This window comes from Aspergillus saccharolyticus (genome assembly GCF_003184585.1).
Source record: "Aspergillus saccharolyticus JOP 1030-1 unplaced genomic scaffold BP01scaffold_1, whole genome shotgun sequence".
In the NCBI taxonomy this organism is placed as follows: domain Eukaryota; kingdom Fungi; phylum Ascomycota; class Eurotiomycetes; order Eurotiales; family Aspergillaceae; genus Aspergillus; species Aspergillus saccharolyticus.
Window position 1 is genome coordinate 329,844 of NW_020290611.1, and position 18,396 is coordinate 348,239.

Consider the following 18,396-nt stretch of genomic DNA (forward strand, 5'->3'; position numbering starts at 1 on the left):
TTGACAGCAGAGTGGAACTGATCTACAATCGAAGGCAGTGGAAACCTGAATCGGAATCAGGGGAAGTTGATCTTCTTGAAGGTGTTGTGTTGTGCGGGGAATCCATCCCAAACACGCGCTTATCTTCCTTTCGCCGATACGAGATTCCATCATCGTCTCCGCATTGTCTCGGCTTTCCTGCTTCTGCCTTTTCTTCTCTTTCTTTCTTTCGACTGTCCACGGCCCTGAATATATCTCTTCTCCTTCGCCTACTTTTCTCCATCGCTGTAACCATGAATCTTCGTCGAGTGACTTCCCATAACTTCCACACCTTCCGACATCACTATGTCTCTGAGGTCTCCGGCTCTCTGGGCGATTTGGGCACATTCCTGCCCATCGCCCTCGCCCTCGCCGTCAATGGCACCGTTTCTCTCTCAAGCACCTTGATTTTCTCCGGCCTGTTCAACATCCTGACCGGTCTCTTCTTTGGGATTCCTCTCCCCGTCCAGCCCATGAAAGCCATCGCTGCTGTGGCCATTGCCCGGACCTTCTCCAACGGAGCCATCGCCGCTGCTGGTATCTTTGTCGGGGCTTGTGTCTTTCTCTTCAGCATAAGCGGCCTCCTGAATTGGTTTGCTAATGCCATTCCCATTCCCGTCATCAAGGGCATCCAAGTTGGGGCCGGTCTATCCTTGATAATCGCGTCGGGGGGCTCGATTCTCTCGTCGCTCGGATGGGTCCAGCCGTCGTGGGCTGACAACCGCCTCTGGGCTGTGGCGGCCTTCCTCTTCCTCATCATCACCAACGTCTACCGCAACGTGCCCTACGCCCTCCTTGTCTTCATTCTGGGGCTGTCATTCGCGATTATCGGCAGCGCGCTAGCCTCCGACCTCCCCTCGCTCCACTACTGGCACCCCTACACCGTTCTCCCCACCCCGCACGAATGGCGCATCGGCGCCCTCGACGCAGGGGTTGGACAGATCCCGCTGACCACCTTGAACTCGGTCGTCGCCGTAGTCCACTTGGCCAGTGACCTCCTCCCGACCCAGGAGATCCCCAGTATCACTGCTGTGGGCCTCAGCGTGGCGGGCATGAACCTCATCGGATGCTGGTTCGGCGCGATGCCCGTCTGCCACGGCTCCGGCGGCTTGGCCGCGCAGTACCGCTTTGGCGCCCGCTCCGGCGCCAGCGTCATCTTCTTGGGTATGCTCAAGCTCCTCATCGGCGTCTTCTTTGGGGAGTCGCTCGTCGGCCTGCTGCGGCGCTTCCCCAGCGCCCTGCTCGGCGTCATGGTCATCGCCGCAGGACTGGAATTGGTCAGCGTGGGCGAGTCGCTCAACACCACCGGCGCGCGGGATATCCGCAAGGCAAACCACGGGTTCGCCGGCGACGGCGCGCAGGAGATCGGCCCCATGCTGAGCGATTGGGAGCGCAAGCGCCGGTGGACCGTCATGATGGTCACGGTGGGGTTGCTGGTGGGGTTCAAGAACGATGCCGTCGGGTTCGTCGCGGGCATGCTCTGCCATTGGGGGTATGAGTTGCCCACGCTGTTTGAGCGGGTCCGTGAACGCTGGAATCAGCGACGGATTCAGTTGGAGTGAATGGGTTTTGGGAGAGTCAGTCATGTACTATTGTGGTAGTGACCGATGAGTCTCTTTTTCATGGTCGTGATTCTTTGTATAGTTGATCCCTCTGTGTATATACGCTCTCTGGTTTGGAGGCGATTTTGGTGTATCTGAGAGTCGGTCTGCACGAGGAGCACGAACGAGATGAGTTATGAAATATGGTTTTGGTTTTGGTTTTTGGAAAGTCGGTTGGTGTACCTATATACTGACCACAGATGGCTTGCCACACGACTACCTATTGTATGTACAAGGGATCCAGGAACATGGTGGTGAATGTCCCTTCAGATGGGAGAAGATGGTCTTGGTGCTAAACAGATTGATTTCCATCAGAGATTCAGGAAATAGGATACATACTCTTGTACTACAAGGGCACGGGCCTAGTGGGACAGCATATGGAGGGACAGCATACATGACTCCGTAGGTTGTGTGACTGTAAGAGCTACATCTATGGGCCGTACAAGCCATGAACCTGTTTATGGCTAAGTCTACCACTGTGAGCACAGCCCTTTCACAGCACTGTACAATATCAATCACCGCTTATACGGATCTTCTCGATATCGACCATCGGTCCAAGTATATAGCACCACCACAAAAGTCGGTTTGAGTGAAAACGACATTCCTATCCGGACAACTGGTCCTGTCAGGCGCCATTCCATTCAGGGTCACTGAAGAACCACTGCATGCAATGAGCCACCAGCCAGCCGCATCATCCAACATATAATCGCCGACATACTTACTAACATCAACATTCGCTCCCAGTTGTGCACTTGTTCTTCTCCGTGCTCAGACTGTTCCATCATTAGCCTACGATTCGCTGCGGTACTGTTCCTGTCTCTCTTATAGTAGTCATCTAAGACGCACCGTTATACGCGATCAGGACTATCAACTCAAGTCGATGCTGGAGGATCGATAGAAACGAGACCATTTGACAATCTCGATCTACTTTACCCTCTTCGATTGCGTAGTGGGTAGGACTATGGCCAGGAATTGTACAGAGTCATTGTACAGAGTACACGCCGGCTTCACGGCTCGCATCTCAGAACCGAGCCTACATCAAACACCACTGCAACCACCACAGGTCTTAGTAGCATTTGAATTGACCAACAAGAAAGAGTTCGTATATGCTTGAGAATTGTAGGTAGACAGTAGACTTAAGAAGAATTATGCATGTTCAACCAAGGTGACGACTAGAAGACAAGATACTCGGGCATTATAGAGCTAGATTGCCTCACTGTAGTAGTAAGAGCAGCCGCCAACAGAAGGGAACTCTCTCAGTCTCCGCATCCTATTTTGCATGGACAAATCCACGTACCGCCGGCCAAGAACCATACAATTGAAGACCGAGCGCATGCATTCAGAACAAAATGTCTTTTACTTACTGAACCACTCGAGGACAGAGACAGCTAACAGTATATCATCAATATTCCGGTCCCATACCTAGCACTCGAGAACGCAACTTTTGTCCCTTGTTGTGTACTCTCACAACCCACACTCGCTAATATACATAATCAACCGCTGATCTCTCCCTTACAAACGCTTGAGAACATCATCCAACACCTGCTGGGTGGTAGCCTTGCCACCCATATCAGGCGACAAGAACTTGCCCTCATCGAGGTTGCCATCGACGGCGGCGTAGATCTTGGCGGCGGCGGCCTCCTCGCCCAGGAACTCGAGCATCAGCGCCACACTGCGGAGAGTGGCGATGGGGTTGGCGATGCCCTGGCCCTCAATATCGGGGGCACTGCCGTGGCAGGGCTCACCGATGGCGAAACCGTCACCGACGTTGGCGCTGGGCACGAGACCCAGACTGCCGACCAGGGCCGCAGCGCCGTCAGACAAGATGTCACCGTACAAGTTCGGCGCCACAATCACGTCGTAGTACTCGGGCTGACGGAAGAGCTTGTACACCATGGAGTCGACGATCTGCTCCTCGACCTCGACCTCCTTGAACTGGCTCGCGGCAAGAGCGCGCCGGGCGGTCTCGCGGAACAAGCCGTCCGTCTGCGACAGCACGTTGGACTTGTGAGTGATGGTGACCATGGGGCTGGTGCGCGCCGTGGTGGACAACCCCGCGGGGCCCGTGGTGCGGATCTTCTGCCGGCGCAGCGCGATCTCTCCGGCAATGGTCGAGATACGCGACGAGGCCCGCTCCGATATCCGCTTGATCGCCTCCGCGACCTTGCCCTCGGGGGTCTCGCGCGTCGTCTCCTCCTTCACGTACAGGTCCTCGGTGTTCTCGCGCACGATCACCAGGTCGATCGGCTTGCCGTTGTGGCTGCCACCGGCGGTCGTCTTCACGGGCCGCACGTTGGCGTACAGGTCGAGCTTCTTGCGGAGGGCGACGATGGGGGAGGAGTAGCCGGCTACTTTGGTGCTGGGGGAGCTGGTTTTCGGGTGTCTTTAGTTTGTGGAGGCCGTGCAAGTATGGTTTTCTGATGAAATGATTGCGAGGTGCCAGAAATGGGGAGGCAAACTTACCTGACAGCTCCGAACAAAGCACCGTCACACTCCTTCTTCAAGGTCTCGACCGTCTTATCCGGCAGAGCGGAACCGGTCCGCTTGAAGGTGTCGAAACCAGCATCCAGATCGACAAAGCTGAAGTTCAGGTTCAGCGACGAAGGCAGAGCCTCCAGAACGCGGCGACCAGCCTGTGCATCTCATATGTTTAGCATAAAACCCTCCAAAAATGGGGTCGTGCAACAATTGCATGCAGAGGTAAAGGGTGACTCACCGGGATGACCTCCCGTCCGATACCGTCTCCGGGGATGAGACCTATGTAGCGTGAGTAAGGTTGTCAGTAGGAGGGCCCATTGAAGGCTATAAGAGCAATTGGCAACTCACCAATGCGAAGAGTTCTAGCAGCAGCAGCCATCGTGAATTTCGGCAGGTTTGAGAACAAATTGTTGTGCAGAATCAAGGAGAGTTTAAAGTGTGACTCGAGCTCATTATAAACGGCCGATAGAAAAACCGCCGCAATCGGAGGGTCGGTGGGGACCCCCCCCGGTCTTGGGGTAGCCCCTCACCGCGCTAATCACCGCCTTCAACGGCAGAATGTCTGCAACCTCGCAACGAGAAATCCAGATTTCCAGGGCTGAACAGTGGGGAAAAAGTGGTCGAAGAAACTGTTTGAAATGCTAACTTACCGCCTTTCCGACACGGAAACGACAAAAACACATGACCAGCAGAAAAGGATCCTCGGGCGAGTCACGTGATAGCACGTCAGGTGCCCGTGACTCCCCCTTTGAAACCCACCCACCCAGATAGAACTGACTACGGTGGTCCAGAAAGCTCACCGGACAAGAACGCACTACGGGGTACAACAAGGACAACCGACGTCTGTTTGGCGATCTATACAACCCGATACTCCACTCGAGCTGCTTGTCCACGCTCGCTTTGCGTCGAACGAGAAGGCGTTCCTCGCCCTTCCTCCTCCCCCCTCCCCCTTCTCCTCCCACAGCTCGTGGGGGGTGGCCTCTCACAAGAGGACATACAACCTTCAAGTTTGTCCCCGTCGCGGAGCCGCCTGCGCCGCGGCTTTGTTTGGCAGGATGGTGTACGACTGGGAAGGAAAGCGGGAGATCTGTTATCAGATGTACATTAAAGACAAGAAGGCGCTCGAGGAGATTATGGAGTATATGAAGAATGTCTACCAATTTGCACCGAGGTGAGTACGACTTCGAGTCCTAATTTCCCACCTTGCACCCGGCTCAATAACTCCCCCCCCAGACCCCTTGCTCGGGCTCGTTTCACTGACAATGAACCTGTTTTGTGTCATTTGGTCTCTCCAGTAAACGAGCGTTCCAGACCCAGTTCAAACGATGGGGCTTTCCATCCAAACAGAACCCAGCACACAAGAATGTCGAACTCGTGGCGCGTGTCAAACAGCTCTGGGAGCGGAACACCAGCCAACGGGACATGCTGCGCATGCTCAATGAGGAAGGCTTCGAGATTAAAGAGCGGGAGTTGATGCGCGTGCGCGCCAAGAACCGCTGGCTGCTTCGCGTCCCCAACGGCATGAAGTCGCAGTCGCGGATGATGCAGACGCCTGTGCAGCAGTTACCGGAGGATGAGGGTCTGCTGGCCCTGCAGCAGGAAGTGTACAAGTCCGGGTTGCCGTTCGACGAGGCTGAGGATCCTCTTCCCCCGGTCGCCTCCGCCGCCCCTGACGCCGCCCCTGCCGACGCGTCGAGCACTTCCCCGATTCCTCCAGGCTTGTCGGCCGAGGCGCTGGTCAAGCGCAAAGAGAGACTGGATAAGCTGAAGGCTGAGAGTGCCGAACGGTGGGCGAATCGCAAACGTCGTCGGCGCACGCGTGGATGGGCAGGCATGCCGGCGGACCCTCCGGGACCGCCTCGATTTCCGTCGGAGACGACGATTGACGAGAGTAAGAAGTATCTAAACTTGGATAATGCGATGTATCGCCAGATTCGGGACCAGTTTCAGCAGATCTGTGAGGAAGCAGGCTTCATCAAGAAAACGGTGGCTGGGCCCGAGAGATGGCAGGAGGCGAAGAACAAATTGATCCAGGAGTCCTATCACCTTCAGCAAGTCTTTCATGATCCGAACCAATTGGATGTCAAGTCGCTGGCGCTGGATGTCGTCTGTACTGATGTGACGAAAAGAATGCGAACGTTGGAGCGCCGGATGACTATTGCTGAGGCGAAAAATGCCCTGGGTATCAATCCGGAGGAGAGTCGCCAGATTCGGAATGCTTTCTACAATACGCTCAAGGCAGATCACTTCACCAGTAAGCTGGAGGCAGGAGATGAGCATTGGAAGGAATTAAAGGAACACTGGATTCAGAACTCGGAGCTTCTACGGCGCATTCTGGCCCCCGGCGCCGCGGACCCTGAGCATGCGACAAAATTGAAGGCGCTCGAGGTTCTTTGTCGCGACGTCATGAAACGGCTTCGCGATGATCAAACGAAGCGGCATCCCGCCCGGAAGTCGTCGGTCACTCACTCCCATGTGGCCAGCCCAGATCTGGAGAGTCCGCCCGTCAGCGTCAATGCTACGTTTGGCAGTGGCATCGCGAATGGCATCAGCACGCTAGCTTCGCAGGCCCTGGCCAGTGCGTCAGTATCTCATAGCGACCTGGGAGACATGCAGATTGACCCTTCGTTATTGCAAGCCGCCAACGATCCCTCCTTTGCCACCGCTGCCCATGCGGACTCGGGCAATGCCTTTGGCTATGTGGATCCCATGCTGGGGACGTCCCTCCTGCACGTTCCCGTCTATCTCCGCGTCCATCCCCAGAGTCCATTACATGGAGATGCTAAGACATGGGTGGATAAGCTCACCGCCCGATCGTTGACCGAACTCCAGCAGTTGGTCGCAGCACGATATCCCGACGCCGTTATCACCAAGGTAGAAGGGACTGACCGTGACGAGAAGGGCAATGAGCTCTCGTTTGTCATCGATGAAGAGCACGAGTTAGATGCTTATTTAACTCATGTCCATGGAAGGAAAGCGACGTTTGTCTTTACCTTGGACCAGATTTGACATTTCACGCCAATCAGCCATAACTTCACTACAGTAATGTTACTGATACCCATAGCTGCACATTATGCAACCAATTTATTAGATGGAAAATGTATATTTATGTTCTATTTACTTTCCCTAGGTTGTTGGGTGTAATAATCGTGAATGAGAGGGATGGGGCGCATTGTTGTTTCATAGTGGACGGTGGAGCCAATGGCAAACCTATGCGGGGTGAAACCCCCTCCCAACATTTACTATGTATGCGGATGTGTAGTACTCCCTCCTGTCGTACTCTTGACCCGAGCTCTGTGTACCTCCGGATAGATACTCATCTAGTCATCTAGTGCTCTCTTGCACGGTCTGTGCCATCTCTTTTGTGTTTGCTGGTCGATTTCCGCGCGTATTCGTATTTCTTTCTCGCTCCACACAACCTACTTCCTCAAAATGACGCATTGATGGCTGGGCTGCGAAACAAGCAGACAAGGCAGCAGTGGGAACCATGGCGATGATGTGCGTGTCGACCTTGGCTACTGTAAGTGGTCAACTTACTAAGTGACCCCGTTCTTAGTCAGATTGTTCTGTGGTTATATGCTGAGCGCCAAAAAAAAAGAGTACTGTCCAGAACGAGACTGTCCATGTCTCACCCCTGACGAATGTGTTTCTCGGCACATAGCCTCATGCTTGAAGTTGTTTGTGACACGGACCGATCGGGGATTGGCAATATTGGCAAAAGCTGGGCAAAAAAGCTTAGGATCCGACCGCATACCAAAAGCTCATCAAGGGGTACAAAAGGCAAAAGATAAATCAGAACCGGACATGAAGTACAATCGGTGACCGATGACCACTGACCAGAAAAGAAAAGCCTCGATTGAACCCAGTCGACCCTGGGTCCCTGGGTCCCTGGGTCCCTGAACACAGTCTTTGTCACGCCATTCAATGGGGGAGGTCACCAATTTGTTCCAAGAATAACCAGCCGATGCTCAATCATCATTGCACGAGCGAGCTGAGGCTGACGTGGTCCGCCCGATTGTCCCTTAAACCCCCCCAATTGTGTCCCCATGACTGGCCACTGGTTCGCTAATCTCCTTTTTCCCTTCCGATAATAAAATCAATAACAAAATTCTGGAACCTGAGACGGGCTGGCGGCAAGCAGTCTAGTCTAGTGCTGTGCCCCCCTCCCTGTGAACCCTCCCCCCCCGGGCCCCATTTTCCTGCTTTTGCTGCAGTCCCCAATGCTTGCTTTCTAAAGTTACTGGCAATTATTGCTGCTGTCGCTGCGGCCAGACGCCGTCATCTCTCTCACTACACTCTTTCTCCCGAACCCGTCCATCATCTTCTGTCCGACCCTTTTCCTTCTTTCCCCTCCACACTCTCGATCGTTCCGCCCGTCTGGCTTCATCCCCGCTGGTTAACCGTGACTTTCCTTCGTTTCTGATTCTTTGTGTCACGGTCTCTTATTCCTCCTGTCGCTCATTGCCCCCCTCCAGTGTCCTCCAAGTCCTCGTCTCCCACCATGCGCTTCCTCCATGGTGCTCTCCATGGGGGGCTGCTTTTGAATACCGGCCTCTTCGGCCATGTCGCACATGCAATCGACATTGATATCAATAGTGAATGTACGCCCTCCGCTTTCTTATCTTGCCGTCTACTCCCCCTGATCCGTCAACTGCCAACCCGATTCGGGCTGGCAATTAACATGACGTTCATCAACCATGGCTTTATACATCAACTGATCACCGTCTATCAACCCAGCATCCATCAAGTCTGCGGCGAGCGAGGCAGCGTACGGGTCAATGACCTGGTACCACGGCAATGAGACTGGTGGAAACCCTGGTGCATTCCCATCCAAGTGGTGGGAAGGCAGTGCGCTTTTCATGAGTTTACTTCTATACTATTACTACACTGGCGACAGCACCTACAACGACGAGGTCCGTCAGGGTATGCAGCATCAAGCTGGCGATTGTGACTACATGCCCGCCAATTACAGCAGTTATCTGGTACGTGGTGCTGATGTGCTCATATGTTCTGTTACGGTATCCGGTAATGTGGACGATTACTCATATTGGACACCTGCGGTTAGGGTAACGACGATCAAATGTTCTGGGGTCTTGCGGCGATGACCGCGGCCGAAATCGACTTCGCCGATTCGACCGATGGCTACTCCTGGCTCGCTCTCGCACAGGGCGTCTACAACACCCAAGTCGCGCGCTGGGACACCTCCAGCTGCGGCGGCGGTTTGCGCTGGCAGATCTGGCCATACGAGGCTGGTTATGACATGAAGAACGCCATCTCCAATGGCGGATTGTTTCAGCTGGCCGCCCGTCTGGCCCGCTACACGAACAACGATACGTACGCCGACTGGGCCGAGAAGATTTTCGACTGGTCCGCCTCAGTTCCGCTCCTCAACAACGAAACCTGGAATGTGGCTGATTCTACCGACATCGATAATGGATGCACAACGCAGGGAAACAACCAATGGTCCTACAACTACGGCACCTATCTCATGGGAGCTGCATATATGTATAACTATGTAAGAAAGGCCTGGACAGACTAAGAATATTGGATACATGGAGGCTAACTCGAGAGGAAACGACAGACGGGCAAGGCTAAATGGAAGACTGCCGTTGATGGCCTACTCAACGTGACGCTGACTACTTTCTTTCCGGCCAAGTATGGCGGCAATATCATGTCGGAGGAACTTTGCGAACCCTTGGAGGTGTGCAACGACAACGAAATTCTTTTCAAGGGTTTGGTCACTGGGTGGCTTGGGTTTGTGGCCATGGTCGTTCCCTCGACGTACGATCAGATCTTGCCGAAGCTGCAGGGTTCCGCTGAGGCTGCTGCTGCTTCCTGCGATGGCCTGGGCAACAACACTTGTGGTGTGCGGTGGTACCCTAAGAAGTGGGATGGCTGGAATGGCATGGAGGAAGAGATCGCCGTCACCAACGTCCTTTCGTCTGTTTTGATTACCACCAAGAAAAAGGGCCCAGTGACTTCCACCACCGGAGGCAACAGTACCAGTGACCCGAACGCTGGGAGAGGAGACAGCACTGGTGATTCGACTACAACCCGGACAATCACCGCCGGTGACAAGGCTGGTGCATCTATCTTGACGATTGTCTTTGTCTGCGCGTGGGGTGGCATGGTTGCTTGGATGCTCCTCGGAGGTTAGCCCACGGCAATGACAGCTTGGTCTGACGTTGCTCTTATATAGTACGTGGTTGTCATCCTACCACGCCGACATATTTCGATTTCTGTTTCCGAGCATCCGAGGTGCTCTGGGTTTGATGGGTCTGGTACATATTGTATTGTTGAAAGGCGCAATGTGTATAGGATTGGATGATTCGTCTCTCGATGCCTTTTATATGTGAGGTATATGATTGTATATAGAGAAGATAATTTTGGAAGTTCTACAGGTACACAGTACGGAGTATACCTCTTGCGGGAATCCGGCTCTTTGCGAGACAAATGGCAGGCTTACCTAATGACATTCCTCCGCAGGAACACTGCGGAGTGTGGAAGTGACATAAGCATAGCGGAGAGACGCTGAATGGTCGGGATGGCAGGTGATTGGGGCGAGTGACCTGAACCTTAAAAGGCAAGGCTTCGACAGGCGGCGCGGCGCGGCGTTGGACTCTCTCTCCTTCTCTTTCATCCTCTCTTCTGTCTTTTCTTGCCTCCCTGGACAATCATTTGTTCCCTCCGTTATTTCATAGTGTGTCTTCTCGTATATCTCAACTTGCATTATCTCTTTTCTTTGCCGAGAAGGGTCTTCCTACGGCTGGGACCCGATCTAGATTGCACCGAGCTTTAGGCCCTTGGCTTCTTCTTTCCGCTGTTCGCGGCCCACCCCCACTTAGATACGTCGGTCTCCCTCAGAACCCTGCATACAGTCTGCCGCTTTATCGCCAACCCCGATTGCACACCATAGCCACTATCTCTCAAAGAGAAAATGCTCGGCGAAGGCCCTGAGGATACTTCTCGGCCGTACATCCCGGGGTCACTGGATGAGGAAGAGGCTCGATCCGTCGATGCCGACACTGCCGATCAGCCTCAAGATGAGGAAGCCGCGCTCCGATATCTCCCCGTCTGGCTACGGGAGTCATCTAAGTCTTTTCGCTGGGGCTGGGTACCACTACCACTGCGGAAATTCGGTCGAGCCACCGCGGAATGGGTCAAGGGTCCGAATCCCCCGCAGTCACTGCTTCTGAAGCCATTGTTCCCGCGCATTCAAGAACTTCCGGTTCGCTATTTTGAGCGCTTCTTCCCCAAACGCAAACAGAAGATCGCGCTCCTGCTGTTGCTGTACGCCGTCTGGCTTCTGCCGTGGAGCTTGGTGCTATGGCACTCTCGGCAAGCAGGGTACATCGAGGGCTATGGGCGACCCCAGACACTCTCTTGTCGGACAAGTTTCTGGTAGGTTGAGTTGCGCTCACATTGTCGACCGGATTGAGCTAATACATATATGTAGGGCGCACGGGAACGAATGCGGTTTGAATGGAAACGACTGTCGCCCATTCTCGGAGTCCACTATCGCCTTTCGCTGTCCTGCTAACTGTCGCGACGCCAAATTGCTAGAGCCCCATATGGTTGGAAATGAGACCTATAGCTATCGGGGCCTAGTTGTGGGTGGACCGGAGCCGGGTTCGGATGAGCCCGGTATCTATCGAGCAGACAGTTACGTCTGCCAGGCGGCCATTCATGCAGGAGTCATCACGAATACCGTTGGTGGCTGTGGTGTCGTAAGGTTGGAAGGTGCTGCGCACTCGTTCCCGCCGTCACAGCAGAACGGAATTCGCTCGGTCGGATTTCCATCTACTTTCCCCAAGTCGTTCAGCTTCGTGGAGCTGTCTTCGTCGCAGGCGACGTGCCCCCAGGATCCTCGGTGGCCCCTGCTCGGCATAACTATCGGTGTCTTGAGCGTGCTTTGGCTCTTCTGCACCTCTCCGCCGGTGCTTTTCTTCAGCACCTTCTTCATGGTGTTCTGCCAAGTCGGTCTGGTCTCGGATCCGCCTTCTTTCACCCAGTTTGCCGACCTACTCTCGAGTCTGCTCTCACGATTGCTACCGGCCTCGTTCGTGGCCTTCGTCCTATATAAGTACTGCGCTCGACCGCTGCTGGCTCCGCTATCAGAGCCTGTCTACCAGTTCACGAAGACGCTACTTTACTTGCCACCTGCATTCATCGGCGGTCTCAACAACTATACTTTTGCGAGGCTGATTCCCTTGGAGAGATTAACACCTCACGACATCCAAAAACAGCCCGGAGCCAAAGTAGCGCTGGCGCTCGTCATTCCGACCGTGATCTGTATCATTCTGACACAAGCTTGGCAAATCCGCATGGGCGGCTTAATGCCGCGATACCTCAAGATCTATTGTACAATGGGCCTCATTCTTCTAATTTTGCTCCCTTTGCCGGGCCTACGCTTGCGCATTCACCATTACATTCTCGCCATTCTCCTCATGCCTGGAACGGCCCTCCCGACACGACCCTCTTTGATCTACCAGGGGTTGCTTCTGGGTCTCTTCATCAATGGTGTTGCCCGGTGGGGGTTCGCGTCGATCATCGAAACGCCCGCGGCTCTGGGCGAGCAAGCCCCGGGCCCCGGTGGAGCGCACGGGTGGTGGGGCGGCACCTTCCCCAACATCAGCGATTCCTCCGTGTCCATTTCGCTGCCGGGCACGAGCTCTCATGAGGCTCATCATGGCAACGGCAACATCACTTTCACTCTGTGGGAGAGACAACGCATGGCCAAATTGGGCGTGGATGGAATCTCGGTCCTAGTCAATGACGTCGAACGCTGGCGCGGGTACCTTGACGAGGACAAGCTTGGCGAATTCATCTGGCATAGACATGGACATAGCGGACTCGAGTTGCTACACAGACCGACCATTGAGAGTGATTCGATGGACATGGAGAACTTTAGTGAGGATGAAGATTCCAAGCCAGAAGATCTTTTCTTCCGCTTTGCGTTCCTCAAGGGAGCGGAAGCCGGCAAGTACGGCGGGGCTGGAGTCTGGCTGCAAGATGGGCGCTGGATCTCTCCGCCAGCCCCGAAGTCCTAGATTAGGGGTTATTGCATAGAGGCTCTTCGAGCTGGTGTTGGTGGAGTATGCATCTGTGCTTTTGATTAATGATAGCCTCCGCCTGTTCGGGGATGGTATCTCTGCATGCTTTGATAGTAGATGGTAAATAGAACTACACAGATATATATGAGGTTATAAAACTACATTCCCGATGACATACCATAATATTGATAGATAGAGGAAGTATTTGCCCGATCATTGCCGAATGCAGTTCCAGATGTCACAAAAATCGAGAAGACAAGTACATATCGGACTGCTCCTCTTGAAGAAGTTGATGAGCAAGATTTCGAGAACAACGCTCTTAGCATAGTACGTCCAGAGCGGAAACAGGAGGCGAGGTCATCAAGATGAAACTCGCTCAGTCAGGAAGTGTCCATCGACCGTGAAGCAACATCAGGTGAAGTCCATGTCCAGAGACTCGAGCTCTCCTTAATTCTCCGGGCCATCATGTGACCCGGGCGAAGGTAAGTAAGTGTACTCCGTAGTTTGCAGTGTTTGACTAACAGGTGGATTGCGGAGAGGGAGGCAGTTGTTGGTCCGCACCTCCCGTCACTCCACGGGCCCCTCTCGCTCGCCCCCCTGGAACAACATCTACAGCATGATTGATTGAACTGGATTGCAGACCAGATATCATCCCACAGCAATCGCATACTTGACTTCAATCCCAGCAATCTGCGGGCAGGCCGCCCCGCCTGCCACAACCACAGCGTCCTCTTTCTTTCTCTCTTCTCAACCCACTTAGTACCTTCCCCCCCCCCCCCCCCCCCCGTGCCCTCCAAATTATTCTCTCCCCCTCCCTCCTCTCTCCCCCACGAACCAGAATGATGTCCTCGACCTTCGCCCCGAGCCTCACCCGCCGCGATACCAAATCTAGCATCCATGAAGGCAGCAGCGGCATTGGGCTGGGTCACAGCGGCAGCAGCGCGGGGACGATGCCGCCGCCCCTGACCAGCAGCAACGGGTCGTACGGCCCGCAGAGCGCGGCGGCGGTCTACCAACACATCCACGACATGGCGGCGAAGCGGATCTCGACGCTGGGGTACCTGCGCAAGGCGCACGAGGGGCGGATCTACTGGTTCAACACGGTACACTTCTCACGGGCGGACATCAGCCGGCTGGCGTACTTTGAAAGCCGCAAGCTGTCGCGGCGGGCCATCAACTTCCTGCTGCTAGGCTTGTCCCTACCGCCGATCCTGGACGTGGCCACCACCCCGGTCGAGTTCCTGCGCGCCCTCAACGCCCTCCTCGTCGAGTTCGAGGCCTTCCAGCAGGTGCATCCGCCCGACGGGCCCCCCTCCTCCACCGCCTCCGCCCTCGCCCGCGCCCGCATCCCCCAGATGTTCAAGCGCGCCGCCCACGCCTCCGGCGCCTACTCCTCCAAGGCCCGCCGCGCCAGCTCCGCCACCGAGATCGGCCTTCCCATGCAGTCCAGCGATCCCTCCGACTTGAAAGCCATGGCCTCCGCCGCCGCCAGCGTCTCCTCGTCCTCCGCTTCCTCCGCCTCCGCCGCCCACGCCTCCGCCTCCTCTGCCGCCGCTTCCATGGGCGCCTTCCCCCACACCGAGGCCTCCGAGCTCCTGCCCGGTGAGGAGTACACCTACCTCCTCACCCCACTGCTGCCCTTCGAACCCGATTACTTCGAGACCTTCGTCACCCTGTGCGACGTGCTCATCGACTGCTACACCCGCCTGATCTCGCTGGTCTACACTCCCAGTATCTGTACCGTGGCTATGGGCGAGATGTTCTCCAAGGCCGATGCCAAGATTCGCAAGATCATGGTCGCCGGGATTGTGCGCGAGTTCGAGGACTCGAGTCGCTTGCAGGCCAAGAGTGAGATTGCTGGGGTCAGTCGCGTGGTGCTGGGAGGGTTGATGGGCTGAGCAGGAGCAGGTAGGTTCTTGGGCTGCTTCTGCTTGAATCACCCTGGTGGCCTTGGGGGGTGAAAAAAAAAAAAAGCTAGGCCACAAAGTGTCTCTTTTCAAACATCTCTTTTCTTTTCATGTGACAAAATTGTGGAGCTGCGGCTTCATCCCAGTCGGTTATGGGAGTATATAGGAGTCTTCTTGTTTGTTTTTTTTTTCTTCTTCTTCTTCTTCTTCTTCTTATTCTTCTTCTTCTTCTTATTCTTCTTCTTCTTCTTCTTCTTCTTCTTCTTCTTCTTCTTCTTCTTCTTCTTCTTCTTCTCCTCCTCCTCTTCTTCTTCTTCTTCTTCTTGTCTGGTTACTTTCTTTCTCTGTGGGCGTGTGTGTGCATATTACCCTTACCGCCCAATTCTGCTTCTTTAGACTATTCTGGATGGTTTATGCATGGGATATGAATGGGTTCTTGTCTGATAATTATGACCCTGTGATATGTCATTTTAATGTCTGTTTGTCCATAGAATGATACCTCAATGACAGTTCCAGGTGGTGCATGAGAAAAAGGTGGTTATGTTTGCTTGCGGGTGCTGTTTTAGAGCTAAGCTATAAGTTACATCAAGTGGCATGTGTGCCTGTAGCAGAGGCTCATCGCATCCCGGTCTAATAAGCCGTCATCCCCGTGTTCACCTCTGCAAGTATTCCCTCCTCTGCCATCCTCTCCACCAGATCGAAAAGCATGAAATCACAACCCCTTCTCGCGATCAAGTTGAAGACCACTGGCCACTGCTCCGTCACCTTCGTGACCGGCGACAAGTACGGAACTTGACCCAATGGGATTGTGAAGTCCGCGCAGCTGCGACGTTTCATACTGTTAGCATATCCCTCATCGTACAGGGAGGAAAAGGAGAGGGGACTCACCCAAACAACGCACAGATAGCCACGCACGGAATCATCGCACCTTCCGGATACGAGTACAAAAAGCTCGCGTTAGGGCCCTCGTTCAGCTTTGACTCCCGGAAGCTCGGCAGCCCTCCGGTCCCGGCGTCGCAGACCAGCAGAGCCTCGGAGCAGGCGGCCTCATCAAACAGAAGGACCTCACGCTCGAACCACTCAATGCTCACGGCCCGACTCTGCACGGCCGCGTCGTAGTTCTCTGCATTTGTGACGCTGAAGTCGAGGTTGGGCCAAAGGGAGCGGACAGGCGGATCTACGGGGGGGAAGCGTCCCTCGTGCTGGTCGGCCCAGGCTGAGATCAGGGGCTGGGCAACGTCATGGTACTGCGGCCAGGTGTTGATAACGATGCTGTCGTTCGCGAGACGATCCCAGTTGTCGTTGGTGTCGGGGAAGATGGAGGCGTCTGTGATCGTGGCGCTGAGATTGAAGTGGGTGATTGTCATGTTGAAGAGAGTGGTCATTTTGGAAAGAGCGGAATCCAGGAGATCTTGTGCTGCTGGATTGGACATGGGGAAATATTCGTCGGGGTAGAGGATGCGCGATGGAAAGACATGGTTTTCGGTCAGGGAAAGAGGAGGAAGACCTGTGACGGATGTGTTTTGGTGTAGCTCCGGCGTGCTGCTATACCAGGATCTTGCAAAATGAGACCACGAGATCGGATCACGCCCAAAGACACCAATGGTGTCAGCAGCCCAGCTGAGTGGCACGGCTCCCTCGAGAGAGATCATGCCTTGGCTAGGGCGATTGCCATAAGTACCGGATACGGCTGCTGGGCGACGCATGGATGCGCCTGTGTCAGTGCCGATAGCATGGTCGAGCCAAGCGTATGCTGCGATAGAGCAACCACCTCCGGAGGAAGATCCGGCGCAGGTGAGATACCCATCGCCTCGGGGATTGAAAGGATGATGTGCGTCGGTCCAGTCCCAGGGGCTCGCGCTGGATGCGAACTGGGCTAGCTTGTACTTGCCCACGAGAACGGCGCCCAGATCAATCAGTCGTTGAATGGCTGGAGCTGTCGAGTTGGCGACTGGATGCGTGCGGATCCAGGCCTGACTGCCGGCTGATGTCTGGAGTCCCTTGATATCAAAGAGATCTTTGATGGCCACTCGTTTGCCAGCCAGTGGGCGAGGATCGTTCCAGAACCGTATACGACTGGGAACAGGTACTATTGGCGCCCAGGTCCGAGAATACATTGATTCGAGCGGTGCGTAGGTGTCTAGGCCGTCGTTGAGAGGGTAACTTCCGGTGATGAAGCTGCGGTATTCGTCGACGTAGACGCGATAGGTATCCAGAAACTGAATAGTCGATCCGAACACTAGAATGGTATACGGTCCGGGCTGCAGTGCTATCTGTTCACTCATACGTACAGTGTGTGCAAGATTAGGTGTTTTCCGGAAGACCTTTGAATCGAGGTAGAGTTGGTCCACCCCGATCTGATTCAAATACTCAAGTGATGTGTTGTCCATGGTGGCGAGTTGAACAGAAGAGGTAGAAGTGATGTATATCGAGGTGAGGAATTGTTCCGTGAAGACATCGTCTTCGTTCAGGTATGTGTCAATTGTCTCCTCTAGAAAAGCACCAGTGACCACACTCTGGTTGGTGACGATCACAGTAACTGGCGTGTATATATCGATGTGGCCTGCCTTACCCCCTTTGGACTTTTTAATCTTGCCTGTCGCCTGTGGATATTCCGAGTTTGCAAAGTAAAGGACATCCCCAAGCTCATACGTGATACCTTCGCTGGAGATATGTTCCAGATTCTGGAATTGAGCTAGAGTCGTATTGACTCTCCATCCCAGGATGACCAAACAGAGAAGATGTAACAGCATCATGGTCACTGGTATTGCTGGTTTTGTAGGTGGTTGTTATTTTGAAGTGATTGGTTTGAAGTGAGTGGTAGATCGACGGAGGGAAGATGAGTTTATGGGAAACACCATCCGCACCTGCCATCCGTAACCATCTCCATCCTCTACGTCTCGCTTTAGGCTTCAGCCTCACTTCAATAGTACGGCTCTAGTCGAGCCACTTTGTCATCTATCTAGTTTGGCCCAGGTATTCACATCATCTCAGAAGCTCGCACAGCCAACCAGCATCATGCACAAGCCTGTGCTCAGGACCATGACCATCACGTTCAGCGTCTAGAGTATCGAACCCAGCCTACCCCTTTTTGGGCAAATCAACTCGATGAAAGATAGCAATGACTGGCTGTCCTAGACAAGGATTTGATACCGGAATAGCTAGTGATTCGATATCAGTCTCGTGTCGTATACGGTGTCTAATTGCGATGTCTCACCCCCCTGAGTTCATCTTTGAGGCGCACATCCTTTATTTGTGGCTTGACCAGAAGGTATTGTTCTTGGTCTATGAAAAATGAACAATAACAATACTGAATATCAGGGAGCTCAATCTGTCCAG

At 54.2% G+C, this 18,396-nt stretch overlaps 8 protein-coding genes across 8 annotated transcripts; 6 read left to right on the forward strand and 2 right to left on the reverse strand.

Annotated features, from left to right (window-relative positions):
- The first annotated feature begins 22 nt into the window (after positions 1 to 22).
- On the forward strand, positions 23 to 2,005 carry BP01DRAFT_352217 (putative sulfate/molybdate transporter). The gene has a single exon (XM_025573896.1). It carries the CDS (start codon positions 273 to 275, stop codon positions 1,578 to 1,580), a length of 1,308 nt encoding a protein of 435 aa, XP_025435637.1. The 5' UTR covers positions 23 to 272; the 3' UTR covers positions 1,581 to 2,005.
- A 976-nt stretch (positions 2,006 to 2,981) lies between these two features.
- On the reverse strand, positions 2,982 to 4,538 carry lysB (homoisocitrate dehydrogenase lysB). The gene is made up of 4 exons (XM_025573897.1): positions 4,446 to 4,538; positions 4,336 to 4,376; positions 4,083 to 4,252; positions 2,982 to 3,987 (listed from the first exon to the last, which is right to left on the reverse strand). The coding sequence occupies exons 1-4, from the start codon at positions 4,474 to 4,476 to the stop codon at positions 3,132 to 3,134; spliced, it is 1,098 nt and encodes a 365-aa protein (XP_025435638.1). The 5' UTR covers positions 4,477 to 4,538; the 3' UTR covers positions 2,982 to 3,131.
- A 359-nt stretch (positions 4,539 to 4,897) lies between these two features.
- On the forward strand, positions 4,898 to 7,186 carry BP01DRAFT_352220 (Clr5 domain-containing protein). The gene is made up of 2 exons (XM_025573898.1): positions 4,898 to 5,268; positions 5,393 to 7,186. Exons 1-2 carry the CDS (start codon positions 5,153 to 5,155, stop codon positions 7,104 to 7,106), a joined length of 1,830 nt encoding a protein of 609 aa, XP_025435639.1. The 5' UTR covers positions 4,898 to 5,152; the 3' UTR covers positions 7,107 to 7,186.
- A 998-nt stretch (positions 7,187 to 8,184) lies between these two features.
- On the forward strand, positions 8,185 to 10,526 carry BP01DRAFT_352222 (glycoside hydrolase family 76 protein). Its single transcript, XM_025573899.1, has 4 exons — positions 8,185 to 8,698; positions 8,835 to 9,079; positions 9,163 to 9,612; positions 9,679 to 10,526. Exons 1-4 carry the CDS (start codon positions 8,599 to 8,601, stop codon positions 10,252 to 10,254), a joined length of 1,371 nt encoding a protein of 456 aa, XP_025435640.1. The 5' UTR covers positions 8,185 to 8,598; the 3' UTR covers positions 10,255 to 10,526.
- A 264-nt stretch (positions 10,527 to 10,790) lies between these two features.
- BP01DRAFT_352224 (LCCL domain-containing protein) lies at positions 10,791 to 13,319 on the forward strand. The gene is made up of 2 exons (XM_025573900.1): positions 10,791 to 11,498; positions 11,554 to 13,319. The coding sequence occupies exons 1-2, from the start codon at positions 11,035 to 11,037 to the stop codon at positions 13,145 to 13,147; spliced, it is 2,058 nt and encodes a 685-aa protein (XP_025435641.1). The 5' UTR covers positions 10,791 to 11,034; the 3' UTR covers positions 13,148 to 13,319.
- A 664-nt stretch (positions 13,320 to 13,983) lies between these two features.
- On the forward strand, positions 13,984 to 15,048 carry BP01DRAFT_286940 (uncharacterized protein; the record flags this gene model as incomplete). Its single annotated transcript, XM_025571485.1, has 1 exon — positions 13,984 to 15,048. A coding segment is annotated over one exon (1,065 nt), but the record flags the coding sequence as incomplete, so codon positions are not given.
- Positions 15,049 to 15,129: 81 nt separating this feature from the next.
- On the forward strand, positions 15,130 to 15,637 carry BP01DRAFT_3048 (uncharacterized protein). Its single transcript, XM_025572177.1, has one exon. The coding sequence runs from the start codon at positions 15,210 to 15,212 to the stop codon at positions 15,483 to 15,485; it is 276 nt and encodes a 91-aa protein (XP_025435643.1). The 5' UTR covers positions 15,130 to 15,209; the 3' UTR covers positions 15,486 to 15,637.
- A 50-nt stretch (positions 15,638 to 15,687) lies between these two features.
- Positions 15,688 to 17,810, reverse strand: BP01DRAFT_396332 (amidase family protein; the record flags this gene model as incomplete). Its single annotated transcript, XM_025578469.1, has 2 exons — positions 15,688 to 15,880; positions 15,946 to 17,810. The coding sequence occupies 2 exons, from the start codon at positions 17,808 to 17,810 to the stop codon at positions 15,688 to 15,690; spliced, it is 2,058 nt and encodes a 685-aa protein (XP_025435644.1).
- Positions 17,811 to 18,396: the final 586 nt, after the last annotated feature.